General features: G+C 45.2%; 1 protein-coding gene across 9 annotated transcripts in view; it reads left to right on the top strand.

Moving 5' to 3' along the window:
• Positions 1-454: 454 nt before the first annotated feature.
• Mi-2 (chromodomain-helicase-DNA-binding protein Mi-2 homolog) overlaps positions 455-18415 on the top strand; it is a 59128-nt gene continuing 41167 nt past the window's right edge. For 6 of the 9 annotated variants that reach the window (XM_089574517.1, XM_089574518.1, XM_089574523.1 and 3 more), the window contains exons 1-9: positions 456-863; positions 1437-1645; positions 4463-5055; positions 8172-8340; positions 9018-9118; positions 9600-9800; positions 11987-12130; positions 13869-14045; positions 18074-18343. In XM_089574517.1, coding sequence (XP_089430643.1) covers positions 1561-1645; positions 4463-5055; positions 8172-8340; positions 9018-9118; positions 9600-9800; positions 11987-12130; positions 13869-14045; positions 18074-18343 — 1740 coding nt within the window. In that variant the 5' untranslated portion in view covers positions 456-863; positions 1437-1560. Of the gene's footprint in view, positions 864-1436; positions 1646-4462; positions 5056-8171; positions 8341-9017; positions 9119-9599; positions 9801-11986; positions 12131-13868; positions 14046-18073; positions 18344-18415 lie in introns of all 9 variants that reach the window. The other 3 variants (XM_089574519.1, XM_089574520.1, XM_089574525.1) reach the window with 2 other exon arrangements.

An 18415-nucleotide genomic window follows, 5' to 3' on the forward strand; every position in this document is an offset into this window, starting at 1 on the left:
GCTGCTGGATAAGTATCCGGCTATGTATAACTCCGTTTAGTATACGGTCCCCCCCGGGCGTTCCTTCCTTCTCCCTCCGCACTCGCTCTTTCACTTCACTCTCTCCCGTCTCTTTCCTTCGGGATCCCGGCGTTGCAGCTATACGTCTCTATATATCTGGCACCCGCTCAGCCTTCGGCAGTGCCGAGAAAGAGATGGAAAGAAAGCCAGAAAGAAGGAAATAAAGGCGGCGAGAAAGAGATAGAGAGATGGAGAAAGAGAGAAAAAAAAAAAGCAACAAAATGTGCGAGGCTAGCGTTGGGGGAGACGCGCAGTTGGCGAAAGAAAAACCCACAAAAAATCGGAACGACAGAAGGCGGAAAGAAAAAAGAAGCGAGCACGTCGGCAGACAAAGGGAATGAAGAAATAAAGAAAAAAAATTGGCCAATGCGTAAGCAATGGCGGACGGGGCTACGTGGTAAATTCGTGTTTCCAGACGCTGTCGCTAAGGCATCTTTACGGCCGCTGCTCTCGTTTTTGACACGAGCCATGAGCTGCAATAATTAACCGTGCGAATTTAACTTGCTTGTAGCTATATCGCCCGCGCTGTTTAGACAGCATATTTTTTTACCACTCGTTTGCTTTACTATCAGTATTGTCACGATAGCTATCAAGGTCAACATGTTATCGCGCGTTCTGAAAGTTTCCATTTCATAAGTGCGGCTGGAAGCGCGTGATTTTTTTTTTAATGTGTCCTTGCAAAGCGTGAATGGTGTCACCTCCACTTACTGGGTCGAGTGAACTGTGCGAAGGCCAGTGCAGCACATTGACTTTTCACAATATTTCGCTTGAATGGTGCACGGGAAGATATTCGCTCAGACAAGGTAAGTTAATTCATTTGATGGGATGCCCTGCCGTTATACGCTCTCTGTATTCTACGCTCTTTGTATTGGGGTTGATATATCACCTAAACATTTAATTTTCAGGGCGTTGTAAAAAACGCTAACAAGTTGCCCGGAGAGGTTGGCATTTGCACATAGGAAATTTGGAGCTGCGGGGGCATGTCTTCCAGCGTTGAGGCTTTTGACATTACGCACGAATGATGCGAACAGGGTGCTTTTGGCTGTGAAGGAGAGTTACGTAAGAGATCGCCGTTTTGCCGAAAGCGGACATCTAGCAGTTCGAGGCAACCGCGGCGTCGCCGAAAACCGCCGAGCGTAGGCCATTATTTCCGACTCCGATCACGTGGCATCATTTTTACCATTTATTTTATTTCGCCAGTTTCCCCCTCTCTTACCTCCTCTCCCCGCTGCCGCTCTTGGTGGTAGGGTTGCTTGCTAATATTTGTGGGATATCTGGCTCCTCGTGACGTCAGCAGCGCATGCGCGAGCGCACGCTTGCCCCTCGCGCGTTCTCCTTTCCCCCTCAGTCCATTTTCCTCCTCTACTTTGTTGCAGGGAGGGTGTGAGAAAATAACGTAGACATCTTTACACCGATAGTCTTCTGTGGTGCCCGGCGGCCCTACGCTCTCCGGCCCCGTGAAAAAGGATTTGAGGACACGTTTCGGCGGTGTCCACTGCTATGCCCGCGCCTTCTGGACGCGACGAAGAACAGTCCGAAGACCAAGAGATGGCCACCGAAGAAGCAGAAGACGATTCTTTAGCCGGTGAGCGATGCGCTTGTTTTTGTTCGACGGCCGCCGCTCCGCTGTTCTACCTGTCGAAGCGCGGCGGCAGGACCCCCGCTCTCGCGACGAGAGCTCGCCGGCCGCGTGATAGCCGGCGTTTGCTTGGTATCGGCCTTTCCTTACGTCCATTCGCCGCTCAGGGTGTCCGCGAGTGTCTCGCGGACGCCAGCAGAACGCCTGCGAACGCGGCCGGTCTCTTTGAAAGGGCCGTAGACGCACAAACTTTCGCGCCAGCGGTCCCGATTACGCTAGGCTTAGTAAGCCCTTCGGCGGCGTCAGATGCGCCGCTTCTTTTTTGACCGGCGTCTTACCGAGCACATGGTGTCTGTTTTGGTGCGCGTAAACGGCTCCCCGGCGAGTGTCACTGATGTCTTGAGTGTCTAGGATTCGTGTGGTGTTCACATAGGCATCGTGGGCCCGGGCCCGACTTTGCTTTTTGGTGCTTGTCGCCAATGGAGGAAGACGGCGGGATAACTATCCGGATATGTATATCTCATTATCATATTGATCTGAACCTCGGAACGAGGCTAGCGGGAGCGTTTTTCCAAAATGGCTGGTTTTTAGAGCTTTCCGAAGAAAGAAATAAAACTGTCAAAATTTTTTTTGACACAATTTATGCTTGTGAGGTTTTTGTGTTAGGGCCCAGCGTGGTCCTAACGTGGCGACCGAGACGCCAACTACGTGTTGGATCACGTTTGGGTGGGCACCTCGAAAGGGCCTGATATTTTTTTGTTCATTTTTTTCCCTGTCGTCAAAGGATGACGCCGTTAGCAATTAATTAGTTGGTGAAAGCTAACTTTCTCTGTTTCATTCAGTTTGTGCGATCGCTTTCACATGCCCGTTATCCTGAGCGGGAACCGCTTACAATGAACCAACAGAAAAGTCGCCGGAACAAAGCGGGCCAAAGTGCCTCCACTTAACTGGGCATGCAGATGTCGGGCGCCCGCGTATCACAGGTTGTCTCGGACAGCATAGCGGAAGCAAGTTTCGTCTCTGAGAAGACAGGTCGTGCAAACCTTCGGAGTTTAATTCTGATCCGTACTTCCCTTCATTCATAGTCGCTCTCAGGCGTCATATGTGCAATGTGTGTCCACCCTTGGTTTGCTGTAAATGTTCGCTTTCGTCGGATGCCCTTATTGCCCCTAGTTGCAGAGGTGTGCTAACTTGCCGCACTTTGCTCTTGCTGTTAGTCAGTGTCTTAACAGTGAGCAGCGCATGCTGTTAACATAAACGTCAGTGGCGATAGGTGCTCACTTCTCAGTGAAAGGCCTGCAGTGGTGTGCCCGAAGTATGGACTTCAGTTTGCCTGAGCCGTTTTTGAATGAAAAATTTGCGTACTTTGAGCTAGTCAGTTATGAATGACCCTCTCAGGCAGCGAAATTGTTAATCTGCACATTACATATTAAACGACTACATTTCTGGAAAGTGATTCTCAGGCAGGAGGTTCAGATTCGGTGTTGTGCCTTCTTTTTGAGTCAGTTAATTGTACTGCCACAGTGTGCTGATCACTTCGAGTGCAGTGAATCGATCTTCACCTTGTGAACCATCCTTACTTTCCCTGTTCTGCAAGGACTGGAAAGTACTTTGTGAAATTATTTTCGTGGAATGTTGGTTTTGTCCGCTAGTGGTCATTCATGACAGGCGTTGTCCCTGTGAGTATATTTAATTGGACACTATGAGTCGCACTTGTGTAGAGTGCTTTAGCAGTACACATGAGATAATAAAAACTGAAATTATACAACAGTGTGTGGTTCTCTGGTAAAAAGCATGACCCCTCATTGCTTGTAGGTGTTGCTGACTTATTTCTTGCTGATCGTTGCATCCGAAACCTAGCAGATGTCTCGAGGTGCTGCTTTGTTCACATAAAGTCCACTGTTCCAGCGTTGTACACATGAGTGATGCAGGCTGTATATTCTGCAGTGGCTGTGCAATGCACTGTTAATCAGCTGCGTGTGCTTTGGCTTTTTTACATTACATTTCATTGATTAGTTCCTTTCTTTCAAGTCACTGCGTGTCTGTGATTATGAGCATGCAGAGAATGGTCATGGTGACCTTGAAACTGAGAAGAACTTGGCTTGAAAGGAGTTAACATAAAAGTTTATCTGAAATCTCTCCTGGGCTTAAGAAGATATGTTATACATATTTTTTATAATTCTAGCTGTTGGTGGAGCGGTATTGGAAAGTGGGTTTTAATTTAAAGATAATGTAATGACAAATTGTTTAATCATTTTGCTTTGTGGAGGCAGCGCAACAGTTTGTTAGCTTCTCAAATGCAGTTCTTGCTTGAAAATTGCTTGAAATTCAGCTTACCTTGTATTACGGTTATTGTACCCTATTATCCTTGAATTGAAAAGCCTGGAGTCTGCTTTTGTAATTTTTGTTCATTGAAGGGGTGTTGTGTTGTTTGTTAGACTCCAATCATCCTTAACTGAAATATCAGTGTGTTACTTTGCCGTATATATCTAGTAGGGAGAAGACTATAGATTGCTGGACTATTTGTCTTCTTTTAGAGAAGTGAGGATAGGGACTTTCACCTGGAGTCCTAAATGATGTCCACTTTTAATTAATGTGGAGTGTCGTATGTGTCTACATTTCACATGCAGCTCACATCAAAGTGGCTGTGAGGTGGATAGTGTACAGAGAACGGATGAAACAGTTATCCTGCACTTAGAAGAGTAGTTGAAGGAAGTGTGAGCATGACGTTATTGCCTGGTTGCCGTATTTGTTGAACAGCACATTGACTGGTGGCAGTTTCTTTGTGTGTCTCCCTAAGTTTGCTGCGTGCGCTTTGCACAGGGTCGGAGGCGGTGGAGGAGGAGGAGGATGAAGCGGGCAGCGGCAGAGGTGGCGCAGGCGACGGGGGCAGCCAAGAGTCAGACGAAGGGGCATCAACGCGAGCTCCCCCGACGCCGAGCGTCGGCGGAGGAGCGGGCACAGAGGACGAGCCCCCCGGGGAAGAGGAAGAGGAAGAAGAGGAGCCCCCTGAGACACCACCCAAGCCCAAAAAGACCAAGGCCAAGAAACGCAAGGGCAAAGGTGGCGACGGTGAACGCAAAAAGGGCAAGAAGAAAAAGAAGAAGCGTGCTGCATCTGAGGACGAGGATGACAGTGACAGCCAGCTGTTGGGGGGCCACTCAGACAATGACAGTGACTATGTGGTGGACCGCAAGAGTGCCAAGAAGCCCCGGTTGGAGAAGGCTGCCCCAGAGCCTGTGACACCCGTGGCCGCTGCCCCGGCTGCGACGGAACCGGAGCAGCACAAGAGCTCAACGGAAGTGTGCCAGGAGCTGGGACTTCAGGATGTGCCCCTGGAATACACGGACGCTGACTACCAGAACCTCACGAGTTACAAGCTGTTCTCTCAGCACGTGCGGCCCCTTATCACCAAGGTGCGCAGTGAACTCGCTGTTTTGATATATTTTGTTTCTTGCTCTTCAAGCCTCTCGCATGTGTTTCTGGACCTGAAAGGAATGTGGTTTTGTTGGTTGCGACCTTGGCATATTGGAGCATGAGTCACTGCCTGTCATGAAAAGTTCACGCTTTTGTGGGAATGTCAAGATTAACAAAGAAGTATTAGTATAGTGATGTGTGGCAGACGCAGAAGTAGACCTGATTCATTGTTTTGTAGTTGGTGCCCGTCAGTGCATTACATTTGTGCATGTTACAAATGAAATTGACAGTCCAGGGTCATGGCACAGTGCTGTGCTAGCTTTAGAGCGGTATAGAGGGTTACTGCCTCACACCTTCACAGGCATGTTGGATTTCACTTTTTCTAGAGTATGCTGCTGATGTGATGCCAATTGTGCCTGCATGTCATAAGTGTGTTTATCACAGCTTGCTTACTGTAAGGTGTCATTTGCCTAGGTTAACATGGCCATGACATTGACTGCCAATGCACTGCGTTTGTGGTCCTCTGTTGTTAATCTCCCCATCTTTTTGATCTGTTTTAGCAAATCAGAAGCTTTTAGCTCATGCCACAATAAAAGCTTCTGATTTTTTTTTTCTGCATGCTTTAAACAAAATACCTTGAAAACTTACTGATTTTGAGATGTATTTGATGTGTTTAATAGTAAGACTTTTCAGATGACCTCTAACCATATGCTGCAAGCTTTATGACCAGGCCACTATTTCACGTTAGCTTGTGAAACTCTAGTTATTATAGTAGCTTTCTTCTTTTCTAGAATTACAGCATACAGGATTGAACTCATTACATGTAGCCATTTATGTAAGTGGCAGAAAGTAATAATATGGTGGTTTGATTTGGTAATTGCACAAAATGGAGATGTTCTAGGAGGTGCCAAGGGGTTTGGAAACATTGGGGAGGTTGTTTAGCGTGTAAATATATTATTTTATTGGTGATGATTGTATAAAGGCAGTAATTCTGTCACTTGTCACGACTTAGCCGCTGCGGTGGCTCAGTGGCTATGGTGCTCGGCTGCTGACCCAAAAGACGCGCGTTCGATCCCGGCCGCGGCGGCTAGAATTTCTTTGGAGGAGAAATTCTAGAGGCCCGTGTATTGTGCGATGTCAGTGCACGTTAAAGATCCCCAGGTGGTCGAAATTTCCGGAGCCCTCCACTACGGCGTCTCTCATAGCCTTAGTCGCTTTGGGACGTTAAACCCCATAAACCAACCAACTTGTCACGACTTACTGCATTGAATTTGTCGACGTATCAAACAATGAAAAAAGTAACCCATTTGTGACACTACGAACCTACAAATACAGCTTTGATTTCGTTCCGCTAGGAGCTTTACTTTCATATTGTGCCACCATATTTTACCAACAAAACTAGCTCTTGCACTTGTGCCAACTCTGTCTCTAGTGGCATGCCTTTCCTATTTATTTCTGCACCGCCACTTTTGTCTTAAAGGACCATGGGCAAGGTGCATGCTTTCTTGCAGATGGTGCGTTCAACACTAGAATACATGGTTCACCAGATGGTATTCGCCTACTTCTAAATAACTTCTAATTGAATTTCTTCTCGGGTTCCAGTTTCTTCAAACGATGGCTGTGATACATAGGGAGTGTTTAGGTCATGTGAGGCATGAAAAAAAACTGCAATGCAACTACTGATACATTGTTCATTGTCATTCCAGCTCTTGAAGTATGCTGACCTAAGTGCTGCGGTGCATGAAAACTGCGTATCAGCGATTATGTTGCAGTTTTTCTGTGTGTGTGTCACGCGGCCTAAATAACTCTCAGCACGTGACAGCAATCCTTCGGCTTATGAAACTGAGGTCGAAACATCATCAAGGAGTCCAGTAATATACGTTGTGGGGCTAGTTGGTTCATACTCAGATTTCTTTTATGCGCACAGAAAGACGACACAATAAGACAAGGTAGACAGCACGGAGCGCTCCTTCCTATCTACCTTGTCTTATTGTGTCGTCTTTCTGTGCGCATAAAAGAAATCTGATCATCAAGGAGAAATTCAATTATAGAATTATTTAGGGGGGTAGTAGGTGGATACAGCAGGGTTAACCATATATCTAATCTCTAGTCCATCATCTGAAAGAAGAAAACTGGCTGTTAAAATGAGGTGTCCTTTAAGCCTGATGGGCACTCTGTGTCTAAGGCCAAGGTCACCGGAACAAATCCTGGCCATGGTGGCTTGGTTTTGGTGAAAAACAAAAACACCTGTGTACTGTGTGATGCCGCCACTTGTCAAAAGACACATTGTGGTCCAAATTAGTTGAGAGCCCTCACTGCTATGGTGTGCATCATAGCCCATGGGCAGCTTTGTATGTTAGCCCCGCATACCACGGCCACCACTGTTATTAAAGGGCAACTCCAAGGTTTTTTCGAACATTTTGAGTTGATAGTCACATCACAATCTTTAGAGTTCCCTCCCTCTGCCATGACAAACTTTTTTTTTTTTTAAATATCAAGTGGACCCATTTTAAAACAGCGAGAACAGGAATCTGAAGCTCAGTCTGTTGCCAGGGACGATGCTTCGCATGACACAGCAGTGACATCATAAACATTACTAGAAGAACACCTGTACTTCTGTTAATACCCAAATTAGTATTTCATAAAATGCCTGAGACAACCTAAAACAAGCCTCAAAATTTTCTTGCCGAAGCGCAGTGGGGCAGGTATTAATGTGCGGGGAATAGAAATCATGCGAACCGAGCTATGGAAACAGCAAGCAGCAACAAACTGTGCAATTTTTCGATTTGCACCGGCATGAAGTGTTGCATGGCTGCCAAACTTGGGGGGGGGGGGGGGGGGGGTTATTGGGAATGAGAGAAAAAGCTACATACAGTATAAGTTTCATATGAATAGAGTATAGTACTTGAAAAACCCCCAGAGCTGTCCATTAAGAAATTTGTTATGTTGGAATGACCAATTGCTTGCTGCATCTGGGTCAATGGACAGATTATATGTCCTTGCAGTGTGTAAACTGTTTCATCATTCTGCTGTTTTGCTCATTATTGGGGAAGAGATGAAGGCAAGGTGTTCTTTGTTGTGCGTGTTTGTGAAACTGCTTGTGCTCTCGGTGCAGGCAAATCCCAAGATAGCGATGGCAAAGATAGTGCTGCTGATCTCAGCCAAGTGGCATGAATTCCTGAGGGACAACCCGAACGCGGACGACGCTCTCGACGAAGACGACAGGCCTGTGCGGCAGTCGAGGGCAGCTGCATCCACACCTTCCTGTTCCGCCAAGGACAATGGTGAGCTGGCCGAGGGGGATTTATCGTTTCATTTTAATGGGAGATAAGAAAAAACAAAACAGAATACAAATATTGTTGTATTTTGTTTTGTGAATTGGTAGCTTACTTTATGAACTTTCTCTGTTTTCTTCTTAAAGGTATTGTGTGCGACAAGAAATTGCCGCCTATATTGCCCCTGCGTACTGCGTTGGGGGGAGGCTTGTTTTTGCCCTGAAATCCAAATTTGCTGTGCCTTGGTCAATTGTAGGCTGTTTCAAATGACCAGATCGTTTGAAGCTGAAACCTTGTGAGCTGTGCAGTGTTTAATGAGGTGGCTTATTTTTTACTAGCAATTTTGATATTTCATGCACTTTCTGGCCCTTTTTCTGCAAGGTTTGTATGAGAGTTGAGAACTTTTTTTCAGCGAATAATGCAGGATTGCCAAATGAAGTCCTTTCGCTTTCTCTCTTAATAACAAATATCTCAATTAGACATTGCCAGAATCGTTTTTTTTTTTTTGCAGAGACGAAAGCTGCAGTGGTTTGAAGAAGCCTCGAGATCTGTTCATTTATTTTTTTATTTGCAACATCTTCTTTGGTGTTTACTTCGGCGTGATTGTTTCATGATAGGAAGCTTCATATTTTGCAGTTTTGTGTGACTGTTTGTTGCATTCCTTTCTTTGCCTTGTGCTGATGCAGATGGGGAGCGGTCAAGCCGCAGCAAAACGAAAAAGAAAAAGTCTGTGCCCCTGCTCAAGATCAAACTGGGAGGCATTGGCAAGCGCAAGAAGCAGAGCTCTGTAAGCTTTCACTGCTTTTCTCATTCAAGGGAACTTTGTTTTGTTTGTTCAAGAGCTTACTTGTTTAGTGTTCGGTTTGCTCAACTTTTTGGCCTTTACAAGTGCTGGGGAAAATTTTTGCTGAAGATGAGACTGTGTGCTGGAGCAAAGGCCTGTTCGCTCTAGGCAGACGCAATACCAGTGCTGACATGGCAGTGATGCCGATGATCGGCCTACCTGGTTTCTTGGTGGATTTCATTTGAATTTGTGCTGGGCCTGTGATTGTGGAAGTCCAACTTCATTTCAGTTGTTCATCCTGAAATTTGAAACTTGCTAAAGCAGTTCATGCAGTTTGACAGCTTTCGATTGTCTTGACAGAGAGCCTGCGACCCTCGGTGGTTGCAGAGTATGTGCTGCAAGAGGAGTAATTTTTTGTGTTTGCATGCATCATTTGTTTTTTGTCTCGAAAGGGAAAGTGATTGTGTGCTTTTTTGCACCGCAGGAGGATGAGAACAGCGTGAGTGACCAGAGCGATGCTGACTTTGAGGCTGCGCTGGAAGAAGCGCAGAATATGACTCCTCCCCCGGCTAAGAGTGACAAGGGTTCCTCCAAGAAGGGCAAGGCCAAGAAGGCCAAGAAGAAGAAGAAGACCAAGACGACAGCTAGCTTCCCCAACTCGGATGCTGAGAATGATGGCTACGAGGTGCGTTGGCTGGCAGAGTGTTCCTTCTTGAAGCTCTTCGTGCCCTACAGTCAAGTGCGGCGTGAGCTTAGGCTCAGCTTTTGCATTGGTTTCTGTAAATGTAGGAAAAAATGGGGCTGCATAAAAATGTTACAAAGTAGTGTGGAAGTTTTATGCCGTTAAGGTATGACGCTACTTTTTTTCAAAATTTTTTAAAATTTTGACCATTAAATTTTTATTTCACATTTACATTATAAAGCACCATTTTATATGATATTCAAGAGCACAAAAGAGTGAAAAAAGCCATGCTGGCATTTATTATTCCCAAAAAATTGCCCAAACATGGCTGTTATGCAAACATTCATAACTGGTGAATGAAGAGCAAAAATTGCAAACTTTTCGGCACAGCGTTAGCCAACTAACCACACTGTGCAACCAACTAGGATCTTTGCCATCCCATAATTAGGAAAAAAGTTATAGCAAAAATGCTAAGGAAAACAAAAAAATGTCATTTTTGCCTACATTCCTTGACATAAAACATGATTATATCAAAACTCACAATTCGATTTCATTTATCCCAGTTCATTGCACAGGATAGTAACAAAGGAACGAGCGTGCAAAGTTTCATTGAAAAATATTTATGCATTTGGAAGTTATCACTGTTTGCGCAGCACGAAAGTGCGAGAAATTAAGTTTTGAGAAAAACAAGATTAAAGTTTTTCAATCCTTGTAGAAACAAGACCATCATGCCCTAGGAAGTTAAAATCCCCCAGGTTCATAGCTAGGGCCCTCCTTAGCTGACACGAGCTCTCTTTTGGCATTTGTTGCTGCCCGTCTTTTCTTGCGGAGATGTTTTGCCTCGCCCGTTGATTGACGCTGGGCCTTCATCACACGGTAATGGTCACTGGTGCAACATGCTACGAGAGTGTGGTGGCCAGATTCGATGCCTGCTTCCCTCAAAATATCTGCTGTACTTCTGCTGCCATCATTGAAGGACGAATCTGGTAGCATTCAAAGCGATAGCGTGAAGTGCGCGCAAAGTAAACAACTGAGACGCTTGTTGCGTGTTGCACCCCCCTTGTGGAAATTTAAAGCAATGTTTAAAAAAAAGGAAGCCTTACAAATTGCCTTTGAATAATCTTTTACATATCTGACTAAAACAAAACAAAATTTTCAATATACGCCGCTGATTATCACTGAGTTATCATTTTCTGTTACCAAACCACGTCAGTTTCGGTTTCAGAACTGTTCACCACCTGTTCGAAAGTTGGCTATAACTTTTGAACAAAACAAGATAGGAACATTATTCTTGCTGCAAAACATTTTTGAATGTTTTGGGATTCCCGAAATATAAAAAAGAAAAAATGTGATTTTTTACAAAAAAACGATTTTTCAAAGGTGGCGTCATACCTTAAATGGGCTGCTGTGAATGCTAAGAGGACGCACTCAAGAAAACATTGCTTCTGGTGTGCATGCCTGCGCTTCTGAGATACGTTAGTGGCTGAGTTGTTTGACACTGGTATCATAAGTAGACTGCACAACGGAAGTCTGTTCCATCTCTACCTGGTCACCGTATCCCTCATTTGCCTTTGTGTCTCAGGATTTTGGTTGTGAAAAGGTTGACACGCTTAGCCCATTGTTTTGTTGCTGTGGGACCGCTGAGTCATGGGACTTCCTTTTGCTTGGAAACAGGAAACTGGCAGAAAAGGGGAAAATCAGTTGCTTACCGTCATGCAGGTTATTTTAACACTTGTAAGCCTATAAGCTACAGCACAGACACAGCGTTCAAAAGTGAGTGGCTTGCAGTAGTGCTTACAGGGTTTGTCACCATGCCATAATTATTGCGGTGTCAGGAGCATGTTGCTTTAGATGTCACATGTGATCATTTTGTACATTCAAGAGCACAACAGAGCACTTACCCTTCACATGTCTTGAACTACACTTGTGCCTGGACTAGCAGTGCTGCTTGTGGGTGTATTTTTGTGGGTTCTTAATTTCCAAGTGGTTTATTATAAACGGCAAGAACGTGAATAATGTAAGCTGGAGTGTAAATGCAGCTACTAATGGCATTGAATGACAGTTGGGGTGTCAATTCATTTATTTCTGGTGACATTGTGAAACAGGGACAGTGGATTTTGTTGCTTAGCATTCGGATAACAGCCGTTGGCTGCTGGGCATCTGACTTGTGTTGTGTGCTGCTCCCACAGACGGATCACCAGGACTACTGCGAGGTGTGTCAGCAAGGGGGTGAAATCATATTGTGCGACACGTGTCCACGTGCCTACCACTTGGTCTGCTTGGAACCCGAGCTCGAAGAACCGCCCGAGGGCAAATGGAGCTGCCCACATTGCGTGAGTGCCCCCCGCACATCATGACACCTCCTGGACGAGGCTTTTGCTCTCTTCATCGTCATTGCACCTCCTAGCTTACTTTCGGGTTTTAAGGAGTCTAATGGTCTGTGCGTCCCTGGTGGAGTTTGGCAGACAGAGTCATCTTCACACCTTAACATAATACCAAGAAATTAAATACCGTGCACACTTTGACCATTCATTGTTGTATCGCACACTATGAATCCCACATGGTGTGTGCCCGTTACTGTGAGCTGCTGTTAGCTAGCCCTAATCTGCACTTTTGCGAAGCGCCCTGTGGTGCACTCAGCTGCTGCCTTAATGAATGGGTCAGTGTGGTACGTTGCAGGGATAATATCCTAAGCAGCTTTCATTGCTGCTTTGAGTGAAACATCTGCAGTGAGCAGAATTTGCACACATCACCATGTTACTGTTGGTGCCACATTTTGCTGAAGACTGTGTACCCGGCACAGTTGGATGTGGGCATTCAGTGTCCAGTGAACCTTGAGTGGCAGTGGAGCGTAAGCAGGCCACTGGCAATGAGGGCATCCTTCCCACTGATAGGACAAGCACAAAGCTTGCCTGTGGCCTTTATAACATCACCTGTTAATCTTTCGAAAGAGACTTGCAAAAAAGGGAGATAACGCCTGTCTGATTGCAGATTCATTTGCAGCTTGAAAAAAAAAAAGCCTTAGATCAGACAAAGCCTTCGTTCCCATTTGAACCTGGGGTGTGAAGAATGAGAGGAATGAAGACTCTTTTTTTGTGCTTCATTGCTCTGCAGTGTCGCCGCGCTGCTCCGAGGGGCTGGCTTCACCGGTTTGCGGTGAAGTTGGGATTGGGCATTCCCACATAGCACCCCAGATCTTCAAATTAACGTGGCCGGTGCAGGCTGCTGCTTTGAACCATCCGGTTAAGTTTGCAGTACAAATTATGGGACCGCAGAAAGCCTTTAAATTATCCAGGATTGTGAATTAACAGGGTTCGAGCTAACGAGTTATTATTGTTATATCTGAAAACCTGTCTGCAAATTTTTTTCTTCTACACAATGTGCAAAGCCTGAAGACTCAACAAAATGTGGTTGAAAACTGGTTCTGCTGTCATTGCATCTCTCAATATGTGCTATGTGCAAAGGCAACTCTAAATTCTTTTTTCCTGCAAACAATTTTTACAAAACAGTCGGCATAGACATGTTTAAACTGTAAAGATGATTTCTAATCAAAAGTCTACACTTCATCAGAATGAAAAACCAACATTGTAATCACGTGTAGAGGAGTTCAGTTAGTGCAACAAAACAAACGGGTTCAAAATAAACAAATCAATCGTAAAGGAATCTACTCCACAAGGTGAGCATCTTCTAGTCAGAAAACTGGAACGGAGAAAAACGTCGATTTTTTGTCTCCCCCCAATATACAGTGCAGCCTTAGGTTACGAAACAATTTCTTTTTAGAGTACGTCTTGGTGGATTTCAACAGTGAAACTTTGGGGCAGCATAGAAAACGAGGTATACGTGTGCATACAGTGATTTAAAAAAAAATGTTTTGGCCTTTTTCTTTTTTGCGATTTCAAAGATGCGTCCCTCTTGAAAGGAGTTGAACGTATGTGCTGTTAATGAGCAATTCTGTTGCATAGAATCCTATGAAGTTTGGCAACATGCTTTCTTTTTTAGAGTGCGCACTTCGTCTCTCCGTTCGTGCGCGGTGTTGTTGGCTGACCGCTCTCTTGTGGTGCCTGTGTGCAGGAGGGCGAAGGCGTACAGGAGCAGGAGGAAGACGAGCACATGGAGTTCTGCCGGGTGTGTAAAGACGGTGGCGAATTGTTGTGTTGTGACAGTTGTCCTGCGGCCTTCCACACCTTTTGTCTGAACCCCCCTCTGAAAAACGTCCCCACCGGAAAGTGGAACTGTCCGCGCTGCTCGGCAAGTGATCACCTCCTCTTCTCTCTTTGGCCTTCTCCATTTTCCTCTCTGTCTCTCTCGCTCGCTGTCTCTCTCTCTCTCTCTCTCTCTCTCTCTCGGGGCTGCTCCTCTATTTTGCGCAGTCGCCCTTCACATTCTTTTTTTTTTTCCTGATTGAGTTTGAGAGCAACCCTCGTAGTTGTCTCTCGATTTTGCATCGAGAGAGCAATGCTGTGGGGGACGTGGCAAGTTAAAAGGCCAAGTTTTAAAAGATGTTTGGACTTTTCGTTTGACCTCGGGTAATGTTTAATTCCCAGGGTTGTCGGTCTGTGAAAGTAGCGTTAATACTTTGATGACACTTGGTTAATACTTTGATGACGCTTTTACAAGCTTTCGTCTACTTTCAGTCAAAGCCTTAAAGTTGATCTTAAAGTAGTGATGAAATGTTTGCTTCTTGAAAATGGTTCCATAGAGAGGATCGCTGCAAAGGTGCGCACTTTTGTTTGTGCATCACAAATGCAGTTAAATCTGCTTTTTCCTGTAGTTACTGAAAAACAGCCTCTTTATTAGAATACAGCTGTGTGATCGCACTGATGAGGACTTCCCGCACAGCTCTTGCATAACTGATTGAGTGTAGTGTGATGTTTGAAAGCTACTTCTTATTATAACTTAGAAGTGTTCGGAATATCCTGATAGCTTCCTAGTTCACTACCCCTGGGTGCCAAATTTGGTGAGGTTTTGTTTTTAGAGCTTTAAATCCATTTCAGTTGCCACGTCCCCTGTCATCTTCAAAATGCACCCTCAGATTAACACGCCAGGCTCTTTTCACGTCTGGCATTACTAACGCTTGTAGCGAACCTATGCAGCTTATTTACTTCAGGCTGTGCTACCTTAGTTGCAGAAATAGTCTTAGTTTTTTGCTGTAGTTCAATGCTGAAGTTTCTATGCTATCTATTTAGTGTGAGAGTGGTGTTAAAGAAAATCGTGATGCCTAGTAATGCAAGTGCCATTTGGTTGAAGATCACTGCTGCTTATTCCAAACGATATGAAATTTAGGTGAGTTTGCGCATGGCTGCCATTTTGTTATGTGCTTGCAGTAGATCGTCTCAAATCCCTCTGAAACCACGAGGTGCTCGTTATCAGTAATATTCCGCTTCCTTGTGTTTGTGTGCTTATTGTAAGCTGTAAAAGTTACAGGTTTCCGAGACTATTGCTGCAACTAAGGTGTCAGTTTTAACACCTCCTTCCTGCAAAGCTTGCTACGTTCAATAAGCTTTGTGGCATTGTGCTATTCAGTGCTGAAGAAAAAAAAAAGGAAATTCGCCAAATTTTGACGTCTCAGTGCTTGGCTTGTGGTTTCCAGTACTTTGGTTCTTACGGCATTGGTTCCCCTGCACCCTTGCCATGCACTGCACAACTTGCCTCTGTGTAGCCTTAAAAACATCTTGTAATAGCGTCCCTCATATCTTGGATAAACTACTGCAAAGGGCAAAGCTGAATTGTTACCAGTGCGGTGTGGAGAAGATTGTTAGGATTTGCTTTTTGCGTAGCGTGCCTATCGGAAGGCTAGCCCCTCTTATTTAAAATGCAAGTGATGTACAAAGAAGGGCACATCTCAGAAATTTGTGCCCTCTTGTGTGTTGTGGCAGCTCTATACCTAAGGCCCCTAATTTTCTTAAATTCCACAAAAAATTGTGGATTTTAGCATTTTTTTGTTGACTTGCGTGTTAGTGGCTGCTTTCTCCTTTTGAGGATATTGTGTTTGTGGACATCAGTAGGAGTGGTGGAACGATTTGAATCTGAATAGTTTAATTGTCTGAATTCTCTTGAAAGGCAGAATATTGTAACAAACCAAGTTTTTCTGATGCCTTGACCGTCTGCTTCCGACCATTCGCTTAGGCAAGCTAGCGCTTCAAGTGCTGCTGCTCTGGCAGTAAAGCGCTCACATAGTTTGTATGGCGACAGTCATGATACTGGTGCCTGTCAAAAGCAATATTACTGTATTGGCATGAATATAACAAGTTTTTTTTAATAAATTATCTGCTTCAGAAAGTACCTCGTCGTATAATTTGGACCAAGCTACTACGAATGTAGCGTGATTATTTTGTGAAGCTCACTCATTAGGCTTATGAGCTGTGAGGAAAGGCCAACTTCTCAGCGACCTTAGGCCTTTGAGGCGAAGCGCACAGCTTGACTACTATATAAAGAAGCCGACGCAGGCCATTCAGAAGGAAGAGAAGGTAATGAAAGAGCCGTCAAGAGTAGGGAAGGCAGCAGGAAAGGAGCGAACGAGCACAGAAGGGTGCAGCATGAAATGCGAAGCAACCGGGCAAGAACCGGCAGCACGATGGCCTCTGCTGCATTGAAGGCCGCATGCGATAACGCCCGGGAGGCTTCCCATGCTATATTACAGACTCTTCGTTCTTAATTCGTGGAATTAAAAATTTTCCACTGCTCAAAATTAGGAGCCTTAACTATAGCTTTGTGTTCAGATTTTTGTTGCAGGTTTGGAGTATAATATACATTCTTGGTTTAATTGCACTTGCAGCATGTAGCAGTGTCTACAGCAAACCCTTTGTTATCGAGACGAATGCAATGGTTATCCTTGTGTCACAATGTTCATTAGGGCAGAGGACGCATGCTGCTTTAATAATTCTGTGAGACAGTCTCTCCTCTTCTTTTGTGTGTTTGAGAAGTTGCAGTCGTAATTGCAAGGATTGGTCCTTCTTCATTCTGCACGTGGCTTGATCAGAACTGGCTGCCTTTCTGCCTATCCTCTTTGGTTTACATTTGCGTTCATCTTTTGCTGTCTTCTCTGTGCCTGCTTTGCACCGTTCCGACTGGCCACCCCACACACAGCTCTGGTAGCACTGGTGTAACTGGTAGGGTGCACGTAAAAATCCTTGAATCATTATTTAGGCTCCCCTCATTTTTCTGTCCACCTTGGCTTTTGAATTGAAGAACCCCATTTTCCCCGGAACTCTAAGTGGCAATTTCAAGTTTTTTATACTTCGGATTTTGTTCACGCAATTGCCTGCTTTGTGCCTATCTTCTAGGACTACGGAAGATTTACCTGCTACCAGGCACTTCTCAGATGTTTCTGTGGCCTTTGTGTGAATCGGAATGTGGCTCATTCTGTTGTCACGTTCATTCTTTGTTTTCCAACTGTGTGAGTCCTTTCCTTGAATGCACATCAGTGCATTGTTCTCATGCTGCTTGTGTCTCCTTTTGTTTTGCAGGTCTGCCCTTGCAATGTTTCTTTCAGAAATTTTTTTTTTCTCACAGTAATAGTTGGGAGGTGGGTGGGCAAAAGGAGACTGGAATGCGGCTGCTGTTGAAGTAGTTCGATCTGAGAGAAGTCGTCAGTCACTCTTTCTCGTTTGGCATGTATGCGTAATGATGCCTCCCCCATTACCCATTTCTCTCTCGCCTTTCCTGTCAGGTTTGAAACGACTGTTTTACATTGTTGGGGCCACTGTCTTCTATAACTCCATTGACGTGCGTACATGATCGTAACATTTAACCTTGCTGTCATGAACAGTAAACCTTGGGGCTTCCTTCATGGAAATCAGAATTTGCAAGTTAGCGGCAAGCAGTGCTACGAGAATAAGGCAGGGTATTTTATGTTTTGTTTTTCCCCCCCTTGTTTGTCTATTTTCTGTTCGTTTCATCTTTTTCTTAACATTTGACAGTGTTTACATCTTCACCTCAAGGGATGCCTACTGGATTTCTGGTCTGGGAAAGGCAGAGAGTTGAGCCTTGCTAGACAGCTGTTAATTTAGTCAAGCTTTATGCAGCCCACTTGCAGGTTTGCATATTAGGGTTGCACATTAGGGTGCAGTTTGCAGCAAATGAAGTGAAGGGAGATAGTTTAGAGATTCAAGACTTAAGAAAATAACAAGGGAAGACCCAGAAAGGTGTGCAGATTCTAAAATGTGCTTTTCCTTTTTCACCTTTTTCCCACCCCGTCTCTTTTGTTCCCTATTTTCTTTCCCTCTCCCCGCACTCCCAATTCCTCCCCATTTGGTGTGGCGGTGTCCGGCCCTCAGGTGGAGCCGCTCAAGGGCAAGGTTCAGAGGATCCTGTTCTGGCGCTGGGCCGAGGTGAAAGGAGACGCAAGCGGCGACGCCAAGAAGGAGGAAGGCGGCAAGGCCGAGGACAGCTCAAGCAGCAATGGCCAGGTGGCCGCAGTGCCGTCCACGTCGACGGCGCCCCAGCCGTCCACCAGCAAGAAACCACAGCCGAAGCCACTGAGGGAGTTCTTTGTCAAGTGGCACGACATGTCCTACTGGCACTGCTCCTGGATCTCTGAGAACCAGGTGGGCTTTGCATGCTGGCCCATCCATGTGTGGCATCCATATGTGGTATGATGGTTTTATGAAAGGCTCAGA

The sequence above is a fragment of the Amblyomma mixtum genome, chromosome 2 (genome assembly GCF_055824585.1).
Source record: "Amblyomma mixtum isolate Tamu chromosome 2, ASM5582458v1, whole genome shotgun sequence".
In the NCBI taxonomy this organism is placed as follows: domain Eukaryota; kingdom Metazoa; phylum Arthropoda; class Arachnida; order Ixodida; family Ixodidae; genus Amblyomma; species Amblyomma mixtum.